Genomic DNA, 25,784 nt, shown 5'->3' with positions numbered 1-25,784 from the left:
ATCCAAGTGACCCCAAGACTTTCCTGTCTGCAACACTGAACTATCTGGCAGTCAAGTTAAAATGCCTGCATAAAATCAAAGTACTGAAAGTACAGAAAGGCTGGCTACCACAAAACACTGAATGAAAACTGTGCGGGAAAGATGTTGGCAAAATCTTAGATATTATGGGTTTTCCATATTAAACTAAGGCGAGCATAGGGTATTGTTGTGATCTTGATTAACTTGTGCATCCAAGTTAAAGTTCAATCGAGAAACCTAGTTTATCGGACGTAAACATGGGTCCAAGAGAGTAAACTATAGTTTAAGCCTGTTATACTGTGTGTTCACGCGAAAATTTATGTTAGTATTCGATAATCATAGTTTTTCGACAAAGAATGTAATTGTTGGATCATTTGATTGCCGAGAACCATTGTATACGGACATGAACCTATGTTTACGACCATGAACTTGGGTTTACGAGCGTGAACCATAGTTTATGAACGTGAACAGAGGTTTAAGTTCGAAAAACTTGGTTTCTCGAACAAAACTATGATTTTTGGTCAATATCCTATGTTCACCAGCATTAACCTATGTTTACGGTTGTAAACCCATGTTCACGGTCGTAAACCTAAGTTCTCGATCGTTAACATGTGTTCACGTTCGTAAGCTATGGTTTACACCCAAGAACCCTGGTTTACTCCTGTAAACATAGGTTCATGCTCGTGAACTTAAAATAACGGCCGAAATTCAAAGTTCAATTGAAAAACCTAGTTGAAACCTGGGTTCACGGGCGTTTTTTCGCCCGAAAATATTGGTAAGTATTAGAATAACCTGGTTTTACGTTCGAAAACCCTTGTTATCTGTAATTGTTAATTCTACTTTTTTTACCGTAAACCTGGGTTAACGTTATTATTGGACAATAGGCGTGCCATAACCGTTTATATATGTCTCTTAGGAAGCGATAATAAACACTGAGGGACATAATATCAGATAAAATATAAAGGTAACAAACACAACATCTATGATTCGATATGCAATCCCCCACCCAACACACACATTATGTGTGAATGTATGAACATTGATCAAATGGGGCAATTTTCTTGTTGGTATGTGGGAATTTTTGGGCTCGAACCCCGCTATAAACCGGACTGTTAATGATTATTGTCTAGTCATGTTGCTTCTTTAATATAATGGCTAGGAAAATTGGCGTGCCCGTAATAATGTATTTTTTTTGAAGAGTATTCAATTCCTACCATGACTTTAACTAATTTTTCAGGAGAGCGTAGGTTCAAACCCTACTAGGACCAGACTTTGTTCATTATTTTTCTTTTTCCGAGTAAGATAAACTGTTGTTCTTTTAAAGACATATTATCATTGATCTGTCGTACAAAAGCTGAAATGTTTTATTTGATTAGCCATTTCTTAGTCATTTCTTGCTGTTTCAAATGAATTTGACCTGAAGTGTGAATGTTTAGACATCTTTGAAAAATACTTAATTACATTTGTAAAAGTTCTTGATTTTGCATTTATTTTTACAAAGTTTTGAATAAATGTATATAGGTAGGTTTTACTTCTGCCCTATGGTTCTTTATGAATGCATAGAACAAGGTCATAATTTTCAAAAGTTGGAGCTTAATTTCTTTCCGATTAAATCCTTTTACTCGAGGCTCCCCAGAAAAATTGTTATCGCCAATTTTATTTTGTGTTTTATAATTGCTACGCAATATTTTGAGGTTTCATTTAGAAAAATATTTGGTAAAATGAATTCTCTGTGATCGTTTTGCACAATGGCTATCACTTTGAAATTTGTCTCTGTTTCAGCTGGAGGAAAAAAGACATAACTTATACAAAATTAACAAATAAAAAACAAACAACAACGACACGTTAAAAGTCATTTAAAGATGAATCACAGTGCGAAATATGTTAACTTCAGAACTATATCAAGTTAGTGCAATTGTTAAACATTACCAATACTTAATATAACCTGAAAAATGTTTAAACAAAACTCGCTACATCTACACCCCCACCCTTAAAGCAAATTGGTGACAAAGCGCTTTTTACATTATATCTTTCAGTATTCGTCAGAATGTTTAAAACAAATTTAGTATAAAAATAGCCTAAAAACAGGTATAATGTGGTCATTTGTTTCTTATCACGTTACTGTGGCAATCACGCAGCGATTACGTCCCTTAGTACCTATAGCAAATGATCTGAAAGAATAGTTTCTAAAAACTTAAGCCCTAAATATATGACCTGACATAACTCATATCACTATAAGTTCATTTTAATTGATATTTCATATTTCTTATTTTCCACGTTATGTCAGGTCGTCGATTAATGCGCAGTATAATTCATATCAACGATTGTTTCTCGGAACCAGCGTTTGTTTACATAGCTCCTTATAGACCGAGGTCATAATCTATAACGAAGCGGTCAACGTTGAGTTAGTTCCATTCATACGAACATTTCATTCATGGAGGCGAATTAATTTACCATCATTACCGTATTTTCCCGAATTAAGGCCCCCCCTCTAATTAACGCCCCCCACCCATTTTGGAGGGGAAAAAAAAGTCAACAAGAACGGGAAAAAATCACCTACCTCATTTTTATAAGTCCACATAATAAGTAATTTACAGTACTAATGTCCAATGTATTAAAAATTAAACACACTTTTAAACAGTCCATGTACCGTAAGTCCAAAACATTTGTACTAAGTACGGTACGTAACAGAAAATTAAACGGTAAATACATTTTTGATTTGTTTTTACACCACTCGCGCACACGCTTCCTGCTGACTTTAAACAAACTTGCAGCAATGTGTTTACGATATACCCTTTTCTTCGGCAGTTTTAAGAACTTTTAATTTAAAAGCAGGCACAGCAGCGTGTCAAACCACTGACATTGTGTATTGCGCAATTAGCTACCCGCATGTACTAAGGAAAATGTTATCGGAGTACACAGCTGTTTGGGTCATGACGTAATGTGTAGTGTCGCGAGCGTGTCAAAAAGCCAGACATGGAATACACGAGGTACCGTATTTAAATGCATAAAAGACACACTGCATTAAATTGGATGCCAAATAATTACGTTTTGGGGGGATTAAACAACACAGAAACACTTTACAGCTAGTTTGAACGATTTTTTTAAGTTTTGTAAAAATTTTCATTTTTTATTTTTTTACCTCAAATAAACGCCCCCTCTTTGGAAAATGTAACGCCCCCGGGGGCGTTAATACGGGAAAATACGGTATGTAATATTTTCTAATGTTATCTTTCAAGTATTTACCGTTAGAAAAATAAAACATTATTACAACATGTTTGCGCAAGTAGATCTATTGAAACAGGTAAGTTTAACAATCTTTATACAACTCTATAGCAAAACTGAGTAACGTGGCGGACTATTTGAATTCCGCATGAAATTATATATTGTGTTGTCAGTCTCAGCACCTGTTGAACTTTACAGAAACTCGATATATGGTTATAATAGCCTGGCGAATATCGCCAGCCTAAAAAGTACTGATTATACTATTAAGATAAAACTTCCTTACTGGCCACCTGTTGCCTTAAAATTCCCAAATTAACATTTTGTTCTAATAAGCCACTACCTGCCTTACATAAGTAGTCATTGTGCAGCTCCCTTGACTGACTGCATAATACACATTTGACTGTGAAGTAGGACCATAACCCTTACCCTGCTAAATTTCTATAATGAACTTATCCATCTTTCAATTTGGACAGTACCATTAACTGTTTAAAGGGGTGCTTACCAAAAAGATACTGACTGAATGGCGAACAGTGCAGATCTTGATCAGACTGCACAAATGTGCAGGATGATCATGATCTACACTGGTCGCAAAGGCAGAATCAATTGTGTCCAGCATGATAAAGGTTAAACACTGATCTTGATCAGACTGCATGGATGTGCAGGCTGATAATGATTTACACTGGTTGCAAAGGCAGAATCAATCATGTCCTGCATGATATGGGTTAAACACTTTTTGAAACAGCAAAAACAATTTAGTTTGGATTATCATAAGTGTAGTGATAATTGGCCAGTTCTGGTATTTTTCAGAAATTTTATTCAAATGACTTTTAATATACATGTATATTCTTCTTTACTTTTGCAGTTTTATAGTGTTTCATAGCTGAAAAATCGGTCTCCGGTGCAATGATGTTTTCTTTTGTTGAAACAGTGACTGAACTTATACCTGCTTCTAGCTACCATAAACTTTTGCCTACGGTTAATTTATGATATTGAAAAATAATTTGGATACAATCATCAGATTTGTTAACAACCTTTTCAATATTTTCAAGTGGATCTTCTCCATGTAGAGTATCACACATATACATTAAAGGATCACTTGAGGCAAATAGCATTATCCTCTTTTGTCTAAGATATACAGTCACTGATATGAATCTGACTTGTACATCTTACATTTGATGGTCCTATACTGATAAAGTACTTCAGAATAATCAACATAAAAATCAGACAGAAAAAAATCCCACTGATGTTAATATTGTAAACACATTTTTAAATACTGTAAAGCTAGATAAAAAATGTATGTATTTGTGGACTTTTTTCTGTATGTCGGAAATAGGTTAAACCCAACTGAGTAATAGTAGTTCGGTAACGAATAGTAACAATGGTAAGTGAAAGCTGCAAAACTTCCTGATAAATGTCAAATTTTTCAAAATTTAGAAAATGTTCATAAGTTAGTAATTGTGAAAAAAAAGAGCAGGCTAAAGGTTAAAACCATTGTACAATTACACTCAGTATGTGAACATATTTATTTTCAGATTCTAATTTTGTCAGAACAGAACAGAACAGAACTGTTCTGTTCTGTTTTAATTTTGTCACAGGGTGTGGAAACTGTGCAACCAGACAAGAAAACCAACTATAGGGACCCCAGAGTAAACTTCAGACACTTAATGGCTGTTTACACAGATTTCCCAATAGTGAAAAACAGAGAAAAGCTGTCAAAACTGCGTGAGACCAATTTGTCTTCAATTTCTGTTAGAAATAAAAGAGAATGCATACACTGAAGTAAAATGTACATGTCACCAAACTTAAGCTGCACTGACAGAAAGAGCACGAATCACATGAAAAATACAAAATGTGGATTTTTCACTTTAAGGTAGCACACCTGTAATGACACTCGACAATTTCCCTGTAATTATGTATTAGTTAGGCAATTTGGCGTTCTTTGGATGTAAATACCGCTCTACGTACACATGGTTTATAGTAAAAACTGGACAATTCTGAAATTGCATATCTATTTATTTTGTTGGGTTTAACGTCGCACCGACATAATTATAGGTCATATGGCGACTTTGCAGCTTTGATGGTGGAGGAAGACCCCAGGGACCCCTCCGTGCATTATTTCATCACAAGTGGGCACCTGGGTAGAACCACTGATCTTCCGTAAGCCAGCTGGATGGCCTTCTCAAATGAAGAATTCAACGCCCTGAGTGAGGCTCGAACCCACATCGATGAGAGGCAAGTGATTTGAAGTCAGCGACCTTAACCACTCGGCCACAGCGGCCCCTGAAATTGCACAAGGAGAATATCTAATTTGCCAACTCTCATTATGGGTCCACTATCTTAATTTTTTTTTTCACTTTATTTCTACACCATTCTTTGTATACTTTGCAAGATAGTGTCTTTCAATTTTAAGGTAGTTCTGCACTTTTGATAAACTGGAAGTCATGGCGTAACGTCATTCATCCGGAAAACGTAGAATAATGCCTGTATTCGGCATACGGAAACGAAAATCAATTTATGAATTAATGGTAACCAGTGAGTAAATTCATTAAAATAGCACTGTTTCTATCTTTCTAAAGTCAAAATATGATATTAAAACATCTGAATCTTTAAATAATTCAAAATAATGTCTTAAAATTAGCTTGAAATAGGCGGTTCACTTTAATCATAGCCAAATATCTCAAAAATAAGCAAACGGACCTATACATTTTATTTCACCATATTATAGGCCATATATTTATTTTACACTGTGAGAAGTTTAATTAAAATCTACATTGTAGAAAAAATTCTATTCGCGAAAATGTTATGAAAGTCGCGACTTTCCCATAGACTCCCATTATGAAAACTTGCGTGAGGTCGAAACTTTTCAAATCAGTCTAGCAAAAAATCAAGCACACGGCCCTATCTTTTTTATTTGCTGACTTTTCTTAGTATATTCCGAAGTCTTGAAATATCAGAGTTTAATTAAATTCTACATTGTAGAAAAAATTTCAATCCTAACGTGCAGAACTGCCTTAATAACACAAATAATTTCATGTCGTTCTGAAATTTATTATTTGTAAATAATACTTTTTTTTTAAGGGAAGGTTAATTCTGTCTGGGTTTAAAACCATTATTGAATATTATTTAAGTCCTATTCCTGATGAAGACCATTCAAAGGTCGAAACTAGTCAAATAATAAAAGAAGTAAACCTATTCGGTGTTGGTAGTGTGTTTCACTTAACCTGTTTATATTCAGTATTTATTATTTACATAATGTGAGAACAGCCAGTATTAACCTAACCAATCCTCTGTTATGCACAAAAAAACTGACATCTTCCCACAATCAGTCATAGATCAGAAGCTACTGACTTTGAACAGACATTTTTTCTAATGTCAAACTGTCCCCAATGGACTGAACTCTATGTATAGGGTTGTGTTCCCACTTCTGACTTCTACATGAATTATATCCTGAAGAAGACTTGTGAGAGTCGAAACATTGGTTATTTTTCAGTAAACAAACCTTAAAACCATCCTGTGTTGATTGTTCATTCCACTTTTCCCACTTTTTATAGTAATCTACATCAATTGGGCAAGATATAAGTTAAGTATCCACTCCTATTGTTCCATTTGATATTAGTCAAGATCTTTCATTAATTTTTCAGAACTAAGTATCATTATTCTTATACATCTTTCTATTACAGTATCTATTTTTGGATGGTTCTGTGCGTCTCTGGTTTATGTCTGATGTCCTCTATAATGCTTGGAGGGAGTTTATGATATAAAGAGTATACCCTCAGCTTACTGATCTTTCACCCCGACTTTTAACATTTTCTAATGACTTGTATCTTTTTTCGTATATCTTCCCCAAGGATACAATATATCAAAACCTATGTTTATTCTGTAATATATTCCTGTCATTGCCCTTTACATAAAGTATATTGCCTGTGTTTAAACTAATAAATTAGCCTTAGATGGACAACTGAATATTAGATGAATATCTTTTAAATCCAGTTCATTTTCCGCAGCTGAAAAGCTTAAAGTAACTTTGAACATTTTACTTAATTGATACTAATGTAAGCAACTTTTTTTAAATGTGTGTTGTAAAATTAAAATAGGGCCAGCTTGCAACTTCTTTATTTAACTGACTGACTTAAAAAAAATTTAAGCATATTCTCATACATTTTTTCAGAGCTAACTAGAGTTCTACCAAGGTTTAAACAAATATTATACTTTAAGTATATCATACATGTGATACGTCCCGGATTGTCCGGGATTGTCCCGGAAATTACATACTCGTCCCGGTGTCCCGGACAGTCTTAAAATGTCCCGGAAAAATAAAAATACAGGAACAAATAAAAATAATCCCCCAAAAACTTGTTTTTGTCTATAACTATAATTTACACAATAAACAGTCCCGGTGTCACATTGTTTATTCATAATCAGTTTCATGCCCTCGAGCCACATGTTGATTAAGCCCGCTTTGATCACGCGACGATCTTTTGGTGACACTGATTAAGTTACAGTCGGTTATTATGATGACCCTGATTAAGAACTGACAAGATTATGCAATCTGTAACTGTTTTATGATAGTTAAATTAGGAACAATAGTCGTAAATCTCTTTGTTTTTAGCACGTTGGCGGTAAAGCTACATGTAGCCTTTATGGAAGAGATTGTTGAAAACGGTCAATTAAACGATAATTATTTTAAAAGGTTGTAATTATTTAAGATCTACATCGATTGTCACACATATTCAGAATGAAAATGCTGAATGCCTTTGCCGACCGACCCATGAAAATTGACCCGACTCCAAATATTTTATATTGTCGATTTTATCTTCAAGATTTATTTATTCCTTTAAGGATTCAATTTAATTATTAGATAAATGTTTAAGCTTTAGAATGATACCAAATTAGCTAGAATCTAAATCACGATGACCAGGTTGATTCTTCGTATATAGTAAGTCTCGTAATTCTGTTCACCTTGGGAACGCAATAAATTCACGTGCCGAACTATAGATGTATTACCTGTATACAGTACATGTATTTACCTCCCTTAGAAAGCTAGACGACATTTGCCGCAAATTAATACAAGCGAGTGAACAATGTTTATCTCGGGAAACTACATGTATATTATGATATTTTTGCATGAAACAGACGAATACCAATGTCACGGTGTATGTCCCGGACAAAAGGTAAAAATCCCGGAAATTTTAACTCAGAATCCCGGAAACGTTCTGAAAAATTATGGCGTGTATGAGTATATGCTGGTGGAAAAATAAATAAATTTACAAATCTGGAAAAAATTAAGATTTTGAAAGAAACTATCTCACTTTCAATTTTTAAGTGGCAACTAACAACTACAGTTTCTAACAGGTCTAGGTAAGACTACATTTTGGTTCTCACAAAATAACTACCAACACTATGTCCTTGTTGACAAAAGCCAACTCCTACTTTTCACATATATGTGAAATGTCATCTTTATATTGTCCCACAACAGGTAGCTACCAGCACTTGTATTTTCACGCTTGTTAATCATTTAATAAAAGTAACAAGATACCATCATAGTACATTCCAGACTTTGTGACCACACACAAAAAGTATGAGGTCAAGAGGTCAAGTATTTAATCAAGCAAATAAATATAATATATATAGATTTAGATAAGATATATTTTGATAATAGATATTCTCAGTGGTGTGACAACAAAATAAATTACTACCGAGTTTGATTTATATTATGCTGTACTAATGATACATAAACCATTGTAATGCATTATGGTGACTGAATATTCACGAGAAAACTTGTTTACACGGCTTTTAACATAATAACAAAAACTACAGCCCCTTCAAAAACCCTTTTCTCTATATTTGTCTCCGTATTATGGAAGTCAGAACCAAGTCCACCTGGGAAGGAGTCTTTTAGGCGTAAGGGCCTATCTTTAGGCACCCCTACCACAATGTAATAGTTATTGTTTTTTGCACTTGTATCGAAAAATGACAACTTTAGAATAGAGGCCACCATAGTGTTACCAACTGGATACGACTGCTTCATCAGTCAAATTTGGTTTAGATACCTCTTTAATTCTTACCTTTTAATGCAAGTTTTACTATCTTAACTAAATCCCTTCTTATTAAAGCAAATAATTCAGCAGCTATATGATTTGTCTGAGAAGTTGCCTCAGTCACTACAAAAGGTCAAAAGCCCAGTCGTTCTTCGCACTGTGAAACAAATGGACTGGCATGTCTACCTGTCTCAAGAGATTATCAGAAAATAACCATCTCCCTAATCTAACCTCTCCCTAATCTAACGGAAACCTGACCAAATACAACAAGGAGTGTAAATCCAATCCAAAAACTGTCTGTCTAATTTGTTCTATTACACATACAGGGCCACTCATGCTTGCAATTTCAATTACAGAAATACTTACCAGAACATCATAGATGGTTTCCTTAAAGATGAAATGTCTCGACGAGTCAATCAGCAGACCTCTATGAGAGAACCGTGGGTAATCGTTGATCACGGTATCTCTGATGTACAACTGAAGAATGAAAGAAAAAAACATTTTAAAAATCTAAATACGTAGGCCCAGCTTAAAATGATATTTCTGTACACCAGCATGCATAAAGCAACGTTCAGCAAAAATCAGATACCACAAATTATATTGCCAGCAAAGGAGTCACGTTGTTGTTTTGGCTTCACACAATACCACATCAACTAGCCAACACATAATTGAAATTTCTCAAGGACATAACTTGCATAATTTTTACAGTATCAAATGATATATGATGATATAGTGGTTTCAACAGTCTCACAAAACATCTACATTATTGATGACATTTTGACTTAGATATCAATTAAAAGCAAATGAAACACACAGAAGAATAGTGTTTTTTTGACTTTGGTTTTTAACCACCGAATTTCAGTTATGTTAAGGCAATCAATTAACTGGCAACAGGTGTCCTGAATTCTGTGACCAACACTTTCCTATATTAAATCAGACATGGAGGGTGAATGATATCAGACACACTGTCTTCTGTCAAACCACCGTAAAGAACATTATGCCTCACCCTGGGGATTACACTCCTGACCTCTAAGACTGGTAGTCTTGCTTTACAACATACCAGCTGGAATGTGGAATGATGTCTTACAATTAACATAACTTTTCACCATAATAAATTTGTGTGTGGAATGAAATTTTGCAGTTAAGTATAGTATTATTACATAAGTTGAGTATTATTATGTATTGTAACAAATTTCTGCGTGGAATGAATGCATTTAAGAGGGGTATCCTTACACCAGTCTCAGGCCTTTTCACTTATAAATTACTCTGTAGTAGTGTTTAATCTCTTAACTTTTCACTAATAATTACTGTGTATGGAATGAAGTCTATGCAGTTCCGTTGGGTATCATTGCATGAAATGACTTTCAACAGTTATTCAGGAAACAATAAACTACAATCTACTAACATATATGTATGAACTTCAAGACCTATTTTCAACTAAGTAATTATAGTCACTTTTTTTTTATTCATATAAAAGCATTACCTATCACATATTAATTAATTATGCATTCAGTCAAAATGACCGTAATGTTTATATGGTTATTCACCCTGTCATCAAAACAAATGCTTATTTTAGCCATTTAATACCAATTTTATACAGCGGTAAATCAAACCAGTCTGCAAAACAAATACGGCCGCTTTTACTGTTTGCTGAATAACCGAAAGATATCAGTCTGTTTTTCATCACTGTTTCATTCTTTTTTTGTACTTCCAGTAAAAGTCTATGACAGGTTATTGTTGCTTTTTCTTCAGTTATATTGTATATTGGTCCCAAAATGTCTGTAAATTACATATGGGCTAGATAACAGATCAATATAATAATAAACATGTCATTTTCCAGCTTATATGGTTGACATTAGTTTCTATTATAACCATCATGGGAATTATTCTATTCATCTGTATTCAGCTGTCTCCTTTTTGTTGTAGGAGGCAGTCTTAGGCCAGGCATACTGCACATTTTATTAATTTGTTTCAAGGCATTTTTTCATCTATTATCTAAAGGTGCTGTTCATACGCCTCTTCCCCACAGAAAATTTCTTTCAAATCATGTAGTTTTTCCATACAATTGACTAAAATATCCAGAGTTCCCTTCCTTTTTTGCCCAAATTCTGATTTACTCCCTCACCTCTACCAAAACAAGAGGGTCATGATGGCCCTAAATCGCTCACCTGTTATAATTGCACTTGAGGACAAGAAGGTCCTCAGAAAAAATATCTAAGTCCAAAGGACAGGAACAACAAAGGAAAGAAATATTACCAAAAAGAAAAAAAAAATCTTACAAGGTACAGATATGTCAAAATACACCTAAAAATTGGAGGTACTATCCGTGTTGTACCACAGACAAGTGGTCTCGGTTTTTCCCTATGGCCAATAATAAAAAAGTTACTAAAAATAAGCTATTTATATTAACTTAAAAGGGAAATAATTAAAAAGAAAATTATTGTAAGTGATCAAAAGAAGGATCTGCCAAATAAACCTGTTGACATAAATGAAATTTCAGATCAGTATCTTCATTAGTTACGGAGATATACCAATTTTAATTTGAAATGAAGGGAGGTAATTTGACATAAAATCAGTCCATAGTTATCTACCCTGATTGGCTCAGTCCAACTAATGACAATAATGAAATTTCAAATAAGTCCTATAAGTACTTACTAATATAAATCCATTTTGACTACAATCAGGGGAGTTAATCAGATATAAAATAACTCTCAGAGTTACAATCGAGTAAATGACCGGATGTTGATGATTTTGTTGGGGAGTTTTGTAAAATATACAACAACTGGGCTACTATTGCTTCAAATTTATGGTTGCCCTGCGGGCTTCCGCCGGTATTTTTTTGGTAGCCCGACGAAAATTTCTGGTAGCCTGTGGGCTCCGGGCAATTGATTTGTCGGACACTGCTCTGGAACCTACGATTGGATCTGATTTGTCATGGAATCCAAGATTTATTGTTGTCGAAGATATTTTGGAAGTTTGTATCAAATAAAACCATAAATGAAGTCTCTATATGGCTGCAAAAGCCAAAATAGCCAATTTTGGACCTTTAAGGGGCCATAACTCTGGAACCCATGATGGAATCTGGCCAGTTCAAGATAGGAATCAAGATCTTGTGGCGATACAAGTTGTGTGCAAGTTTGGTTAAAATCAAATCATAAATGAAGTTGCTATTGTGCAGACAAGGTCAAAATAGCTAATTCTGGCCCTTTCAGGGGCCATAACTCTAGAACCCATTAAGGGATCTGGCCGGTTCAACAAAGGAACTGAGATCTTATGGCAGCACAAGTTTTGTGCATGTTTGATTAAATTCAAATCATAAATGAAGCTGCTATTGTGCAGACAAGGTCGAAATAGCTAATTCTGGCCCTTTCAGGGGCCATAACTCTAGAACCTATAAAGGAATCTAGCCAGTTCAAGAAAGGAACCAAGATCTTATAGTCATACAAGTTGTGTGCAAGTTTAGTTAAAATCAAATCATAAATGAAGCTGCTATTGTGCAGACAAGGTCAAAATAGCTAATTCTGGCCCTTTCAGGGGCCATAACTCTGGAACCCATGATGGGATCTGGCCAGTTCAAGAAAGGAACCAAGATCTTATAGTGATACAAGTTGTGTGCAAGTTTGGTTAAAATAAAATCATAAATGAAACCACTTTCATGCAGACAAGAAATTGTGGACAGACGACGGATGAAGGGCGATCACAAAAGCTCACCCTGTCACTATGTGACAGGTGAGCTAAAAACAAACAAAACAGGTCCATCTTCACTGGCTACAGCAAGGTTCATACAGACTAACCAAACAAAAATTTCAGGGCTTTTAAAGGACTTTTTCCTTATTTTCCAGGATTAATTGTTCTGTATTTCTATGTATACTATTATAAGCAGGATGTCACTTAGATGAGATCTCATCTGTCAAAAACAGCCTTTTGTAGACAAGAAACATATTGTAGGTCAGCTATAAGAAGTCAAGTTTAATTGTGTTTACTGTTCTGTCACCAACAGTAACCTTGCTGACAATATCCATATTTTGTGAATTAAACAATGTGCAACCTAGGGGCAAGTAACTTTGTCCCACTGTTAGCTGGACCCAGATACCACATACGTTTTTTCATTGTTTCTTCGCAACTTTAATAAAAATGACATTATTACACGATCCGATTCATTTTCCCATTAAACAAAGAAGGCTGAAAACAGTGAATCATTATACAACAATTCACTGTTCTGACGTCACAATTATTACTTCATAGAGTTGAACGGCATATAGCGGCGCGCTGCAAAAGAAACCAATTGAAAACGGGCAAATATTTAATGAATGCCGTCAAGGATATACTTTAAAGTCCTTGGTAACGTGTTAGAATCGAAATAATATATCTCATTTAGTGATTTGCTCTTGAATAAAATCAATGTTTGTCGTTCTGATGCGTATTATTATATGACGAGGGCTATGCCCTTGTGATATATTTCCTTCACATCTGAACTCCAATGATTTATTCAGCGACAAATCACTTAATGAGATATATTATTCTTTAATTAATTTAATGAATTCAAATACTTTCCTTGACATTTGACATTTCTGAGGGCTTTTTAGGAACAGACATCAAATTTTACCACTTTTTCAGACTGTTGGAACCCTGTTCATATGCCTCTTCCCCACAGGAAACTCCATAAAAATCATGCAGTTTTTCCCTAACATTTCATATAAGGATTTTTACTCCCCTTTACCCAAATGCTGAGCTGCTATAGTAAATCCTCAAAAACATTTGGGGAAACTTCCCATTCATTTTATATTCTGAAAGTTGAATATCCCCAGGAAATTGCTGTTTTGGCCAAAACCACAAAATTTTATGACCATGAAATTAAACCATTTTACGGTATTTAGAAATTAGTTTAAATCATAAGATTGTGTAAACTTGAAATATTACAGCTAAAATCCTACTTGATTTTCAAGGCTTAAATAATGAATAAATGCTGCCAATAACCCCAAAATCAATTTTTTTAACGTTAAATTTCAAATTAATTATTACTAACTTGTCAAAAAGCCTTACAAGTTAAAAATGATATTAATATTACAGCTAAAATCCTACTGGAAATTCAACATTTTTGAAAAATAATCCTTAATGATTTCTGAGATTAAAATTTAATGCTGCCAATACCTGCTAAATCAATTTTTCTTCTGACGTAAAGTTCAAATTAATTATTACTAACTTGTCAAAAAGACTTACAAGTTACATATGATATTAATCTGAACCGACATGTATTTCTTTAAGATCAAATCACTACATTGATAAAATGATAAAAATCAATATTATGAAGTTGTTTTCCATGACAGATTTTCCCCCATTCCATTAAATCCAAAGAAATAACTTTTTGGCCTAATTTGGAAGTTTAAAAAGTATTACTGCAGATAATCTCAGGAATTATTTGTACAATTTTGTCTACAAGTCTAGACATTATGTGAACATTATGCTAAAAACCAAACAAAATCAAATCTCCTTGGGCAGAAAATGCAAATCTTCATGTCATACCGCTCATGCAGCGGAATAAGGAAAAGCTGGTTCTGAATATACAGTGTAGACTAGTGAAACTGTGCAAGTAGCTTACTTGTCTATAAATTCTACAGTCTCATTCAGAATCCTAGTTCCATCTTAATTCATTAAAGATTATATCAAACAAGCTAAAGCATAGCAAAAGTTCCTTCTAGGGCACATCTATATAAATATATAATGATCATCTTGTAAAATTTTGTTTGCAATGTCTGTATCAAATATTGGTCATCAGTGTGTGGAACCCCAGGATTGGATGCAAGAACAAGACCATTCTACCTTATTGACATATATTTGCTTTATTTTTTTCTGTTTAACATCCAAATGTAGTGATTTGATGCGTTAACAGTCTATGTCCTCACACACAACAAACTTAGTGGTCACTGATCAAGTAATTTAAGCCAGAGAGTCGCCTAAATTAGGAAAGAATAATTTTAACGTCAGAGGTTATTTCTAAGGTCACGATTTTGATTGGCAAGCTTGTATTAACAAGTTTGCAAGGTCAATTGCTCAGTCAAGTGTGACTTACCAATTCCAAGTGTTTCTTCTCAAGAGTAGGAACAATGAGGAATATTTCATCCGTTTTTAGTTACACTGACACAATTTAGGTCATTTGGCAAAATGCCAGCTTCGACAAGATACCTTTCCGAGCATTATTTCAGGAAAGGTCAGGCACCTGGGTAGAACAACCAAACTAGGTTAGCCAGCTGGATGGCTTCTTCGCAAGAAGCCTTTCAACATCCCTTGCTGATACCTGAAGTAGTTGCACTACTTAATCTCTGATTTTACATTTTAGGGCCTATCCTAAGAACAGAAATGTTATGGACAGAGTTCATGACGGTTTATGCAGCAAGTATGTTACCTACCAACAAACAGAGTAATTATCTTTCCCCAATGGACATTAACAAAAACGTTTTACTTAATTCTTACTACAAAAAAAAAGTGTCAGCATCCTTATATAGGCTTGGGGTTATTCTGAATATTCTTTTATTACTCTCTGCAGTATCTAATAGCTTTGCCATGCCTTCTCAGTAAAAAATATACCATTTTTGGCAAGAGAGTGTAATTAGAGGAATGGCTTGGTCTAAACTAATGCCTTTTTGGTACGTTGTTGTCATCACTAAAAGATTGTAACAAATCATTTAGCAGTAAGTGTAGACAGCTAATTGTAGTTTTAGGGGGGAAAATTCTGACATTTCACTTCTAAAATTTGTTGGTTAATTCTGTTTGTCGACTAATTTTTTTCTTTTCCTGTCATGTAACAAAACATCTTTATAAATATAGAATGAAGTAAAGAGAAAGCAGTTAAGAAATTCCCAGGTATAACACTACATAGGCTGAACTGGAAAAGTATTAAAGCGTCTCATTTTATGATATAACAAACAAGAGGACCATGATGGTCCTGAATCGCTCACCTGTCTCCACATGACCCAATTTTCATGAAGATCCATTGAAAAATATGGCTTCTAGAGAAGTCACAAGGTTTTTCTATTATCTGACCTAATGACCTAGTTTTTGAAGGCACATGACCCCTAGATATTATCAAGGTGAACATTCTCACCAATTTTCATGAAGATCTCATGAAGAGTATGGCCTCTAGAGAGGTCACAAGGTTTTTCTATTTTTATACCTACTGACCTAATTTTGGCAACATGTGACCCAGTTTCAAATTTTATCTAGATATCATCAAGGTTAACATTCAGACAAATTTTCGTGAAGATCCATTTAAAAATATGGCCTCTAGAGTGGTCAAAAGGTTTTTCTATATTTAGACCTACTGACCTAGTTTTTGACCACAGTTGACCCAGTTTCGAACTTGACCTAGATATCATCAAGATGAATATTCAGACCAACTTTTATACAGATCCCATGAAAAATATGGCCTCTAGAGAGGTCACAAGGTTTTTTTTATTATTTGACCTACTGACCTAGTTTTTGAAGGCATGTGAACCAGTTTTGAACTTGACCTAGATGTCATCAAGGTGAACATTCTGAACAATTTTCATGAAGATCCTTTGAAAAGTATGGTCTCTAGAGAGGTCACAAGATTTTTCTATTTTTAGACCTACTGACCTAGTTTTTGACCGCAGTTGACCCAGTTTCAAACCTGACCTAGATATCATCAAGATGAACATTCAGACCAACTTTCATACAGATCCCATGAAAAATATGGCCTCTAGAGAGGTCACAAGGTTTTTTTATTATTTGACCTACCGACCTACTTTTTGAAAACACGTGACCCACTTTCGAACTTGACCTAGATATAATCAAGGTGAACATTCTGACCAATTTTCATGAAGATCTATTCATAAGTATGGCCTCTAGAGAGGTCACAAGGTTTTTCTATTTTTAGACCTACTGACCTAGTTTTTGACCGCACGTGACCCAGTTTCGAACTTGACCTAGATATCATCAAGATGAACATTCAGACCAACTTTCATACAGATCCCATGAAAAATATGGCCTTTAGAGAGGTCACAAGGTTTTTCTATTATTTGACCTACTGACCTAGTTTTTGAAGGCACGTGACCCAGTTTCGAACTTGACCTAGATATCATCAAGGTGAACATTCTGACCAATTTTCATGAAGATCTTGTGAAATATATGGCCTCTAGAGAGGTCACAAGGTTTTTCTATTTTTAGACCTACTGACCTAGTTTTTGACTGCACGTGACCCAGTTTCGAACTTGACCTAGATATCATCAAGCTGAACATTCTGACCATTTTTCATAAAGATCCCATGAAAAATGTGACCTCTAGAGTGGTCACAAGCAAATGTTTACGCACGGACGGACGGACGCACGGACGGACGACGGACAACGGACGCTGCGCGATCACAAAAGCTCACCTTGTCACTTTGTGACAGGTGAGCTAAAAACATGGAGAAACATTAATTTGTTCTAAATTCCCTTGACAACATGGAGAAACATCTATTTGTTCTAAAATCCCTTGACACCGAAGTCTGTTGCGAAATAATGGAAAATCTACATAATATTTATTGTTTTGTTTATTGTCAATATCATTCATAATGTATTATTTCATAAAACATAAATACTGTAAACACAAAAAAAATAAATTTTAATAAATCTGATGTATTAAAATATTCAAGGCATGTCTACAGAGTAAAAACTTTATGTATGAGAATATTCAATCAAAATATTTAATATACTTTATTGTTCACATAAAATTTAAAAAGAGACCGTCTCAACCATTATCTTTAAAATCAGTATCATTCTAATGAACAATGTCAACATTAGAACCAGTATCTTAACCACAAGGATCATCATCATCATCAGTATTGCATTCATCATCATCAACACGACCACCACCACCACCACCATCATCATCATCATCATCATCATCATCATCACCACCACCATCAGCAGCAGCAGCATTGCATTCATCAACATCAACACTACCACCACCACCACCACCACCACCATCATCACCATCCCTATCATCAACATCTTCATCATCGCTGTTATCAACCCATGGGAAGAGGTGCACAAATCAAAATTTAGTATCAAATGATCAACATCTCTAGTTATTCGGATATTTGAAACTTTTAACATACCAGTTGATTTGTTCCCTTAAAGATGAGCTGACTGAATGTTTCCAGACCTTTAAGGGCTCCCCAAACCTCATTTGCCCAAATATGTATCCCAGTTCGCTTTACAAACAGGTCATCTGAAACAAAAGCATAAAAAAATCCTTACACTGAAAGAAAAAGAAAACATGTTGACAGAAGAATCAAAAGGCACACTGGCATGCTATCATATTATCTAATGGATTTTCAGGCTAGTACTTATTTAAGGCAGAAACTTAGAACACCAAGCGTTTTGGTTGCAACAATATCTTTACTGATGAAATTACATTGAGGTCTTTGAAACTGTAGCTATATTTTAGCAAAATATTCATTAAATTCTACTCTTTATTTAGAAAATATTCTAACAATAGTATACACCATATTCACCTCACTCCGAACACCTTTGAAAGTATAAGTACTGTGCGTTTGGTTGTCTATTGAAAATGTAAAAATTACAGGACCATGATAAAAACAACATAAAATTTTACATTCTATATAAAAGTCATATCTATAACATTCTTGAATAAAATGTACTGGTTTACAGCTTCTAGGAAAAATGTGAAATGCATAATAAAATATCTTATTATGCAATTTTGTAAACACATACATGCTGCTATAATGTTTACAATACATAAAATTTAAGATTTCATTTTAACCTTCATTTTAACCTTTAAAATCAAAGAGACTGCGTTTTAACAAACATCTGTGTATAACTTCATCCTTTATAATTCAGATCATTACAATTTTCTCACATGTTAATCTTAATTCTAAAGTTGTAAATATGTAGATTTACGTGACGGGTGCAAATCATTTTATCAGATGATTTTCACATGTTTGTGTATCGAGATTTACTACATAAACGCCTTACATGTACAAGATTGCAACCTTTCGAATAACAGAAAAACAAAAACACAGAGACTTACATGACTCATCTGACTTTGCAGTCGGATATTTGGCACATGGTTTACGTATTTTTATCAGCACTCTCGGTACAACTGGTGCATTTAGAAACAATGGTTTATCATATTTAATGGACGGATCTTCAAACATCGTACTCTGAGAATGCTGAAAATTATCATACACATCTTCAACTGGATCCTCCAGAACATACGGCTTATATCTTTCTATTGCTCTTTCTATTATATCACACTTAATTTTCGAGAGATCAAACCGAAAACTAGCTCGGTCAATTCTGTAAACTTTGTCTTTTTTTGTTACATAATACTGAGGCATTGGCCATGGCTCTCCAGTAGTTGAATGAGGAGCTCTTCGAATTTTCTGCTCCGGCATGACATATTGCTCAAAGTTCACAGCAAAATCACTCCAGTCCCAGACAACCTTTAAACTCCCTGGTTTTTCTTCTTCATTAGTTTGAGCCCGATTATTAACTTTTTGTTGACCTCTGTTCATATCAACTGAATTTCCAACATTTCGGGGGATTTCATTTGTTTCTATTGAAGGAACACGGATCACTGAATTGTCAATCCCACTATCTCCTCTTGCACCATTTTGAATTTCATTTAAGTCATTATTACCATTTTTTAAGTTCTTTTCTACATCCCCATCAATTATACGCACATGATCTGGAATGCCACCACCCTTTTCTGAACCACCATCTTTCTTATCAAAAGAATCTCCTGTAAGTGCATGTGCATTATCCTCCAGAGGTTTTGGAAGATCAGCAACATCAAATGCACCTCTTTCATCTCTAGTCTCTTGTTTATTTCTAACATTATTTCCTGAATCAGCATTCTGAACCAACCTTTTACCATCTTTACTGTCAGCATTTTCACCAACATAATTTTTCTGACCAGTTTCTCCATTCTGAGAATTTTTCACCCCTGCATCAGCACCATCTGTAATAACTCTCCCAATCACTGAGTCTTTCCGCACTTCTATAGAAATTCTTTTTTGAGGATCACCCGCATTATCTGAGACAACAGTATCAGTGTCTAACTTTTGCTTTCTTGGTAAATCTTTTTGCTGATTTGTTTGTACATCAGAGTTCTTTGCAAAGTTGTTTCCAGCTTCGTTTTGACTGTTTATATTTTGCTGATTTTGTGGAATATTCTGGCTGCCAAGATTTTGTAATGGTTGCTGATTCTGGTTGCCTATGTTCTGCAATGGCTGCAAGTTTTGTTTGAGCATCTGCAGTTGATCTTTGCTGTATACCTTGTTACCAATTTGTTGATATTGCACTACGTTCTGTTGCTGTAATAAGAAATAAACATACAAACGTAACTCACAAAATTCGTAATAATACACTGGCATTACTCTAGGACAGATGAACCTTAATGACAATTTCTTCATATGGCATTCAGGCATTTTCCTTTTGCTTTGTTTTGTTTATATCGAAAGGTATGTGCGTTGGGAGCTACATGTACATATGAAGCACGCCAAATTGTGTAAAAAGACAATATATGATCACACAAAAATTGCCGAGTTGCTGTACAGGTACTAGTATGGTTCAATGTCTTAAGGCTTCTGCTGACTAATGTTTTCCTTCTTACATCACAAGCATAATACTTCTTAGTTCGTTTTCCTGATGTACTTCTATTATTCAATATTTGCAGACTTAAAAAGCTTTTAGTAAGATAAAAGAAAAATAATTCTCAACTTTGTTGACTATTGGTTCATACTGAATTTAAGAAACCTGTATTGCTCAGAACATAGAGCAATACAACAGACTTCAGACTTTTCCTTAACTTGAGCCATTTAACAAGCTGCAGGTTCTGCAGTTGCTTTCATTAGTAGAAAGTTAAAGAAAATATGAGCCGCGCCATGAGAAAACCAACATAGTGGGTTTGTGACCAGCATGGATCCAGACCAGCCTGCGCATCCGCGCAGTCTGGTCAGGATCCATGCTGTTCGCTAACAGTTTCTCTAATTCCAATAGGCTTTGAAAGCGAACAGTATGGATCCTGACCAGACTGCGCAGATGCGCAGGCTGGTCTGGTTCCATGCTGGTCGCAAACCCACTATGCTGGTTTTCTCATGGTGCGGCTCATACTAAACAGGAAAGAAGAATTTTTATTTCTTCTTAATGTAGAGATGAAAACTGAACCTGATCCAAGATAATTTAACAACTTTAAAATATCAAAAAGTCCTGATAAACTGACTAAAATTCTAATGAAAACTGACAACCAGTCTTGCGGAAATTTGGAAAAATATGGTCTGGTTCCATAAGAAAAAGTTTTCCAGTCACCAGGAAAATAGAACGGTCTGAAATGAACATATACCAATTTTGAAATAATTGTAAGATTGAAATAAATGAAAGCTTAAAAATACAACAAATTACAACATTTCCATGCACAACAAATATATGACAGCCACGACTTAGTTGTAGTCGACTTCCTATGCTATTCCGAGTATACTATTCGCTTAATGTGTTTAATGCTGAAATTGTTTAACTCATAAACCAACTAGGGGAGGTAACAAAACCCCTTACATGAACCTTAAAGATACAACTTGAACAACAAGACAGAGGGCAAACATTTTAATTGATGCATTCAGTAAACGCAAAAGGAACAGAAATTATTTGGACAATATGCACTGGACGTTTAATGTACTGACCTCAAATCAATAATTATCATAAGTCATAAGTGACCTCCGTATCAAATGTTTGTTTGTTTGTTTGTTTGTTTTGGGTTTAACGCCATTTTTCAACAGTATTTCAGTTATGTAACGGCGGGCAGTTAACCTAACCAGTGTTCCTGGATTCTGTACCAGTACAGACCTGTTCTCCGCAAGTAACTGCCAACTTCCCCACATGAATATCAGAGGTGGAGGACGAATGATTTCAGACACAATGTCTTTTATCAAATCGTCACGGAGAACATATGCCCCGCCCGGGAATCGAACTCGCGACCCCGTGATCCGTAGACCAACGCTCTCCCTACTGAGCTAAGCGGGCGGGCTCCGTATCAAATGAGATCTTAGACAAAGCATTCTCTAGTAATTTGGCAAAAAAAGTTCTACTGTTCTAGGTCAATGTGACCTTGACCTCAAAATCAAAAGGGGCCACCTGCTGGTCATGATCATCTTCCCTATTAAGTTTTGTAATCCTAGGCCCAAGCATTCTCAAGTTATTGTCCAGAAACAGTTTAAATGTTCCGGGTCACTGTGACCTTGACCTTTGCCCTACTGACCTAAAAATCAAAAGGGATCATCTGCTGGTCATGACAAATCTTCCTATCAACTTTCATGATCCTAGCCCCAAGCATCCAGAAATCTATTGGTCTACGGACAGACGGACTGACGGACATCTGCAAAACAATATACCCCTCTTTCTTCGAAGTGGGGCATAAGTATATGCAGAGCTGTCAAGGCCCACTGATGCTTTGAGAAAGAGATTTAGCTTGAAGGGGCGGCCAAGCCAACCTAAAGTCAAAGGTGATCTGTAGTAGATTATAAGTATCTTTACTGTTATAGTGATTGAATTACAGTTTATGGTAACTATTCAAAATTGTGTATGAGCTGACCAAATAATAAATATTCAAACATTGCATACAGTTCTTCTTCTTAATTATTCTTGTAAAATAACTCAACAGTTACTGGCTTCACTCCATGCTGTATGCATTCAAATTTATATACAAACAATGAAATATTTTAGACATGGGTCTAATGTCAAAAGAGACAGCGTGACTTAAGGCCTACATGAATATGCCCCTACTTTATTCTAAACTTAAATATGAATAATAAAGTATTTAAGACATGGGTCTAATGTTTTAAGTCCAGAATCTGACTGGCTGTTTCTGAGCTTAGTCTTAAAACCAGCAGATGTTATTAGGATTTCATCTTTAACACTGATTTCCAAACTCAAGTCTCATTACCCTGGAGTGGTCCTGTCTGACAGGCAAGTAAGGTCATTTAATTGGCATACAGTTAAAAGCAATCATGTAAGAAATGTGTCAATAAAAATTTATTTTCACAATGGCCTGGTATAATAAACACTTGATTTGTCATACACACAGACAGACATAAGATTTATTACAAAGGTAATTGTGAAAATGCATGTTTTATTCACATTATATTCCTACACCTCTTGTCATATCATTTCTTAATTTTTCAAGTAATTCTGCATTATAATCAAATTATATAGCATCAGTACAATATGAAAGCCTGCATTACAAATACCCAATAAGTTAAATAAGACTTTTTCCCTCTGTAAAACAGGATGATTCTGCAGTAAAATATCACCAAATATAGACACTATATAGCAAAAAATCTGTTTAACCTTTAGCCTGCTGGCGGCAAGTGATTCTGCCTTTGCAACCAGTGCACAAAAATGAGCTTGCACATCCTTGCAGGCTCATCTTGATCTGCACTGTTCACTATTCAGCTAGTAAATTTTCAGTGAACCCTCCTGCGAATAAATGCTACTGCCCAGACTGAGATCCGGCATTTTTCTGGATTAGCTTTTTCAAACAAAATATTGTGAAATGATTATCACTTACTGGGGGATTAATTCTGCATAATACATGGTTGTGTAAATGGGGAGACAATCAAAATCCCCTTGATCAAAATCCCCTCCACTGAAAAATGACAGGGTGTTACAAAATCCCCTTCACACGTTTGCAGGGGGTATCATAATCCCCTCTGTGATTTTTACTTTTTCATCACAGTTAAAATACAACTATATACAACTGTAAAAGTTATTGCATAAAGCATGTAAATAAAATGCTTTAGCAAACTAAATTAATTTGTAGCACTGATATCTTATATCTTTAATGTTAATCACAGAGGGGATTATGAATACCCTGCAAATGTGTGAAGGGGATTTTGTAACACCCAGTCATTTTTCAGTGGAGGGGATTTTGATCAAGGGGATTTTGATATACACTCGTGTAAATGCACTAAATCAAATGCAAAAAATGAACAGATAAAATACTGTAATATCATTTGAATACGCTGGCCTGAAATTTCGTGCAAACTACAAAAAGGACAGTTTCGCGCAGACTTGAAATTGCACATTTTCAATTTCAGAAAGAAAAAATACTTTTTTGAAGTCGCCAGCACCGCATGTGTCATTTTCAGATACCATTAAATTTTGCTGACCTGTCAATCTGAGCGGTCTGTTTTATGACCATGTTGAATAAACAATATGGCAGTCCAACTGGTTGACACTATTTAAAGTGTGACAAAATAACAAACAATGGATTAAATAAAACAGGTGGCTGGAATCTTTTTATGAATCGCAATGTCTAAATTAACTCTATACAACAATACATGTGTGAATAATCCATTATCAAGTTAGTTACTTTGTAGAAAATGTTAGAGGATGTTAACGACATTAAACTAATTTAAGTAGCTGAAGCATTCATAAATAAAACTGGTAAACAAGAATAACCAATTAATGTTATTAATTTAATAAGTTTACATATTCAGTTTTTGTAAAAAAAACTTTCCTAACATTATTAAACAAGACAATCTTTAATAAACTGCCTATTAACTGTGATGCTTTGATAAAAGTTGAAAAATCAAGCATAAAACTGGTATATATTTCGGACAGGAAATAAATTCGGATAACTACTTAAAGGATACGTGATAGCGCAGTTTTAAATTCGCACATCGTTCCTAGCGCGAAATACGCAAAAATTCGTCCTATGCAAACAAAAATGATTTACAGTAGCTTCAAATTTTGAAATCCAAGAATTTTATGTCCTCCGTAATCATTCTAGCCAAACCCGTCAAATAGAATGTTTTAGGAAACAATATATCCCAAACTGTTATTTTATCACTGAATATTCATTGCCCAGATGCGTAGTAATTATGTCCCTGTGGCTATGGATCTAAATGAAAATCATTTATTATTAACAAGAATATTATTGTTTTGGATATATAATTCTGATTTTAATACAAAATTACCACACAAAAAAAAATGCCTGTTTTGTATACTCATTTTCAGAGTGCCAGTAACAAAAGTAGGCCAATTCATGGAAGAACATCTCAATTTACTTGGACATACACACAACCAAATAATGTCACATTCAACCTTTTTATGAGTTGTAAGAATTCACAGTAATAATGGGCTTTGCTAAAATGTTTGATATTGCATGTCTAAAGGTCTGTTCTGTTTATGACATTATGTATTTGTATTAATGTATAATTATCATAATTTTTAATACTCTGTAACCTAAGTACACCAAATAAGTCTCAGGTAGCAACTGCAAAATCATCCCCTTTTACCTTTTAAATATCTAAACCAACTCATAAATCAGTAATTTTATGGTATACCTCTAGTGTATTTTCAATTTCACTGTCTGTAAAAAAGCCAATTAAGTCAGATAACTCTCATTACAGTCCTTGAACTTTAAAACTTAAAGCAACCTGTTCAAATATTCTCAGAAAAAAAAGTATCTATTAATTATTAATTT

General features: G+C 34.6%; 1 protein-coding gene across 7 annotated transcripts in view; it reads right to left on the bottom strand.

Annotated features, from left to right (window-relative positions):
* The window catches only part of LOC123548818 (uncharacterized), a 166,952-nt gene that overhangs the window by 70,714 nt on the left and 70,454 nt on the right, over positions 1-25,784 (bottom strand). For all 7 annotated transcript variants that reach the window (XM_045336373.2, XM_045336380.2, XM_045336378.2 and 4 more), the window contains 3 exons: positions 19,332-20,619; positions 18,397-18,509; positions 9,648-9,758 (listed from right to left, as the gene is read on the bottom strand). In XM_045336373.2, coding sequence (XP_045192308.2) covers positions 9,648-9,758; positions 18,397-18,509; positions 19,332-20,619 — 1,512 coding nt within the window. The remainder of the gene's footprint in view (positions 1-9,647; positions 9,759-18,396; positions 18,510-19,331; positions 20,620-25,784) is intronic.

Source organism: Mercenaria mercenaria, chromosome 6 (genome assembly GCF_021730395.1).
Source record: "Mercenaria mercenaria strain notata chromosome 6, MADL_Memer_1, whole genome shotgun sequence".
In the NCBI taxonomy this organism is placed as follows: domain Eukaryota; kingdom Metazoa; phylum Mollusca; class Bivalvia; order Venerida; family Veneridae; genus Mercenaria; species Mercenaria mercenaria.
Note: the sequence above shows the minus strand (reverse complement) of the source record. Positions and strands in the feature narration are given on the sequence as shown.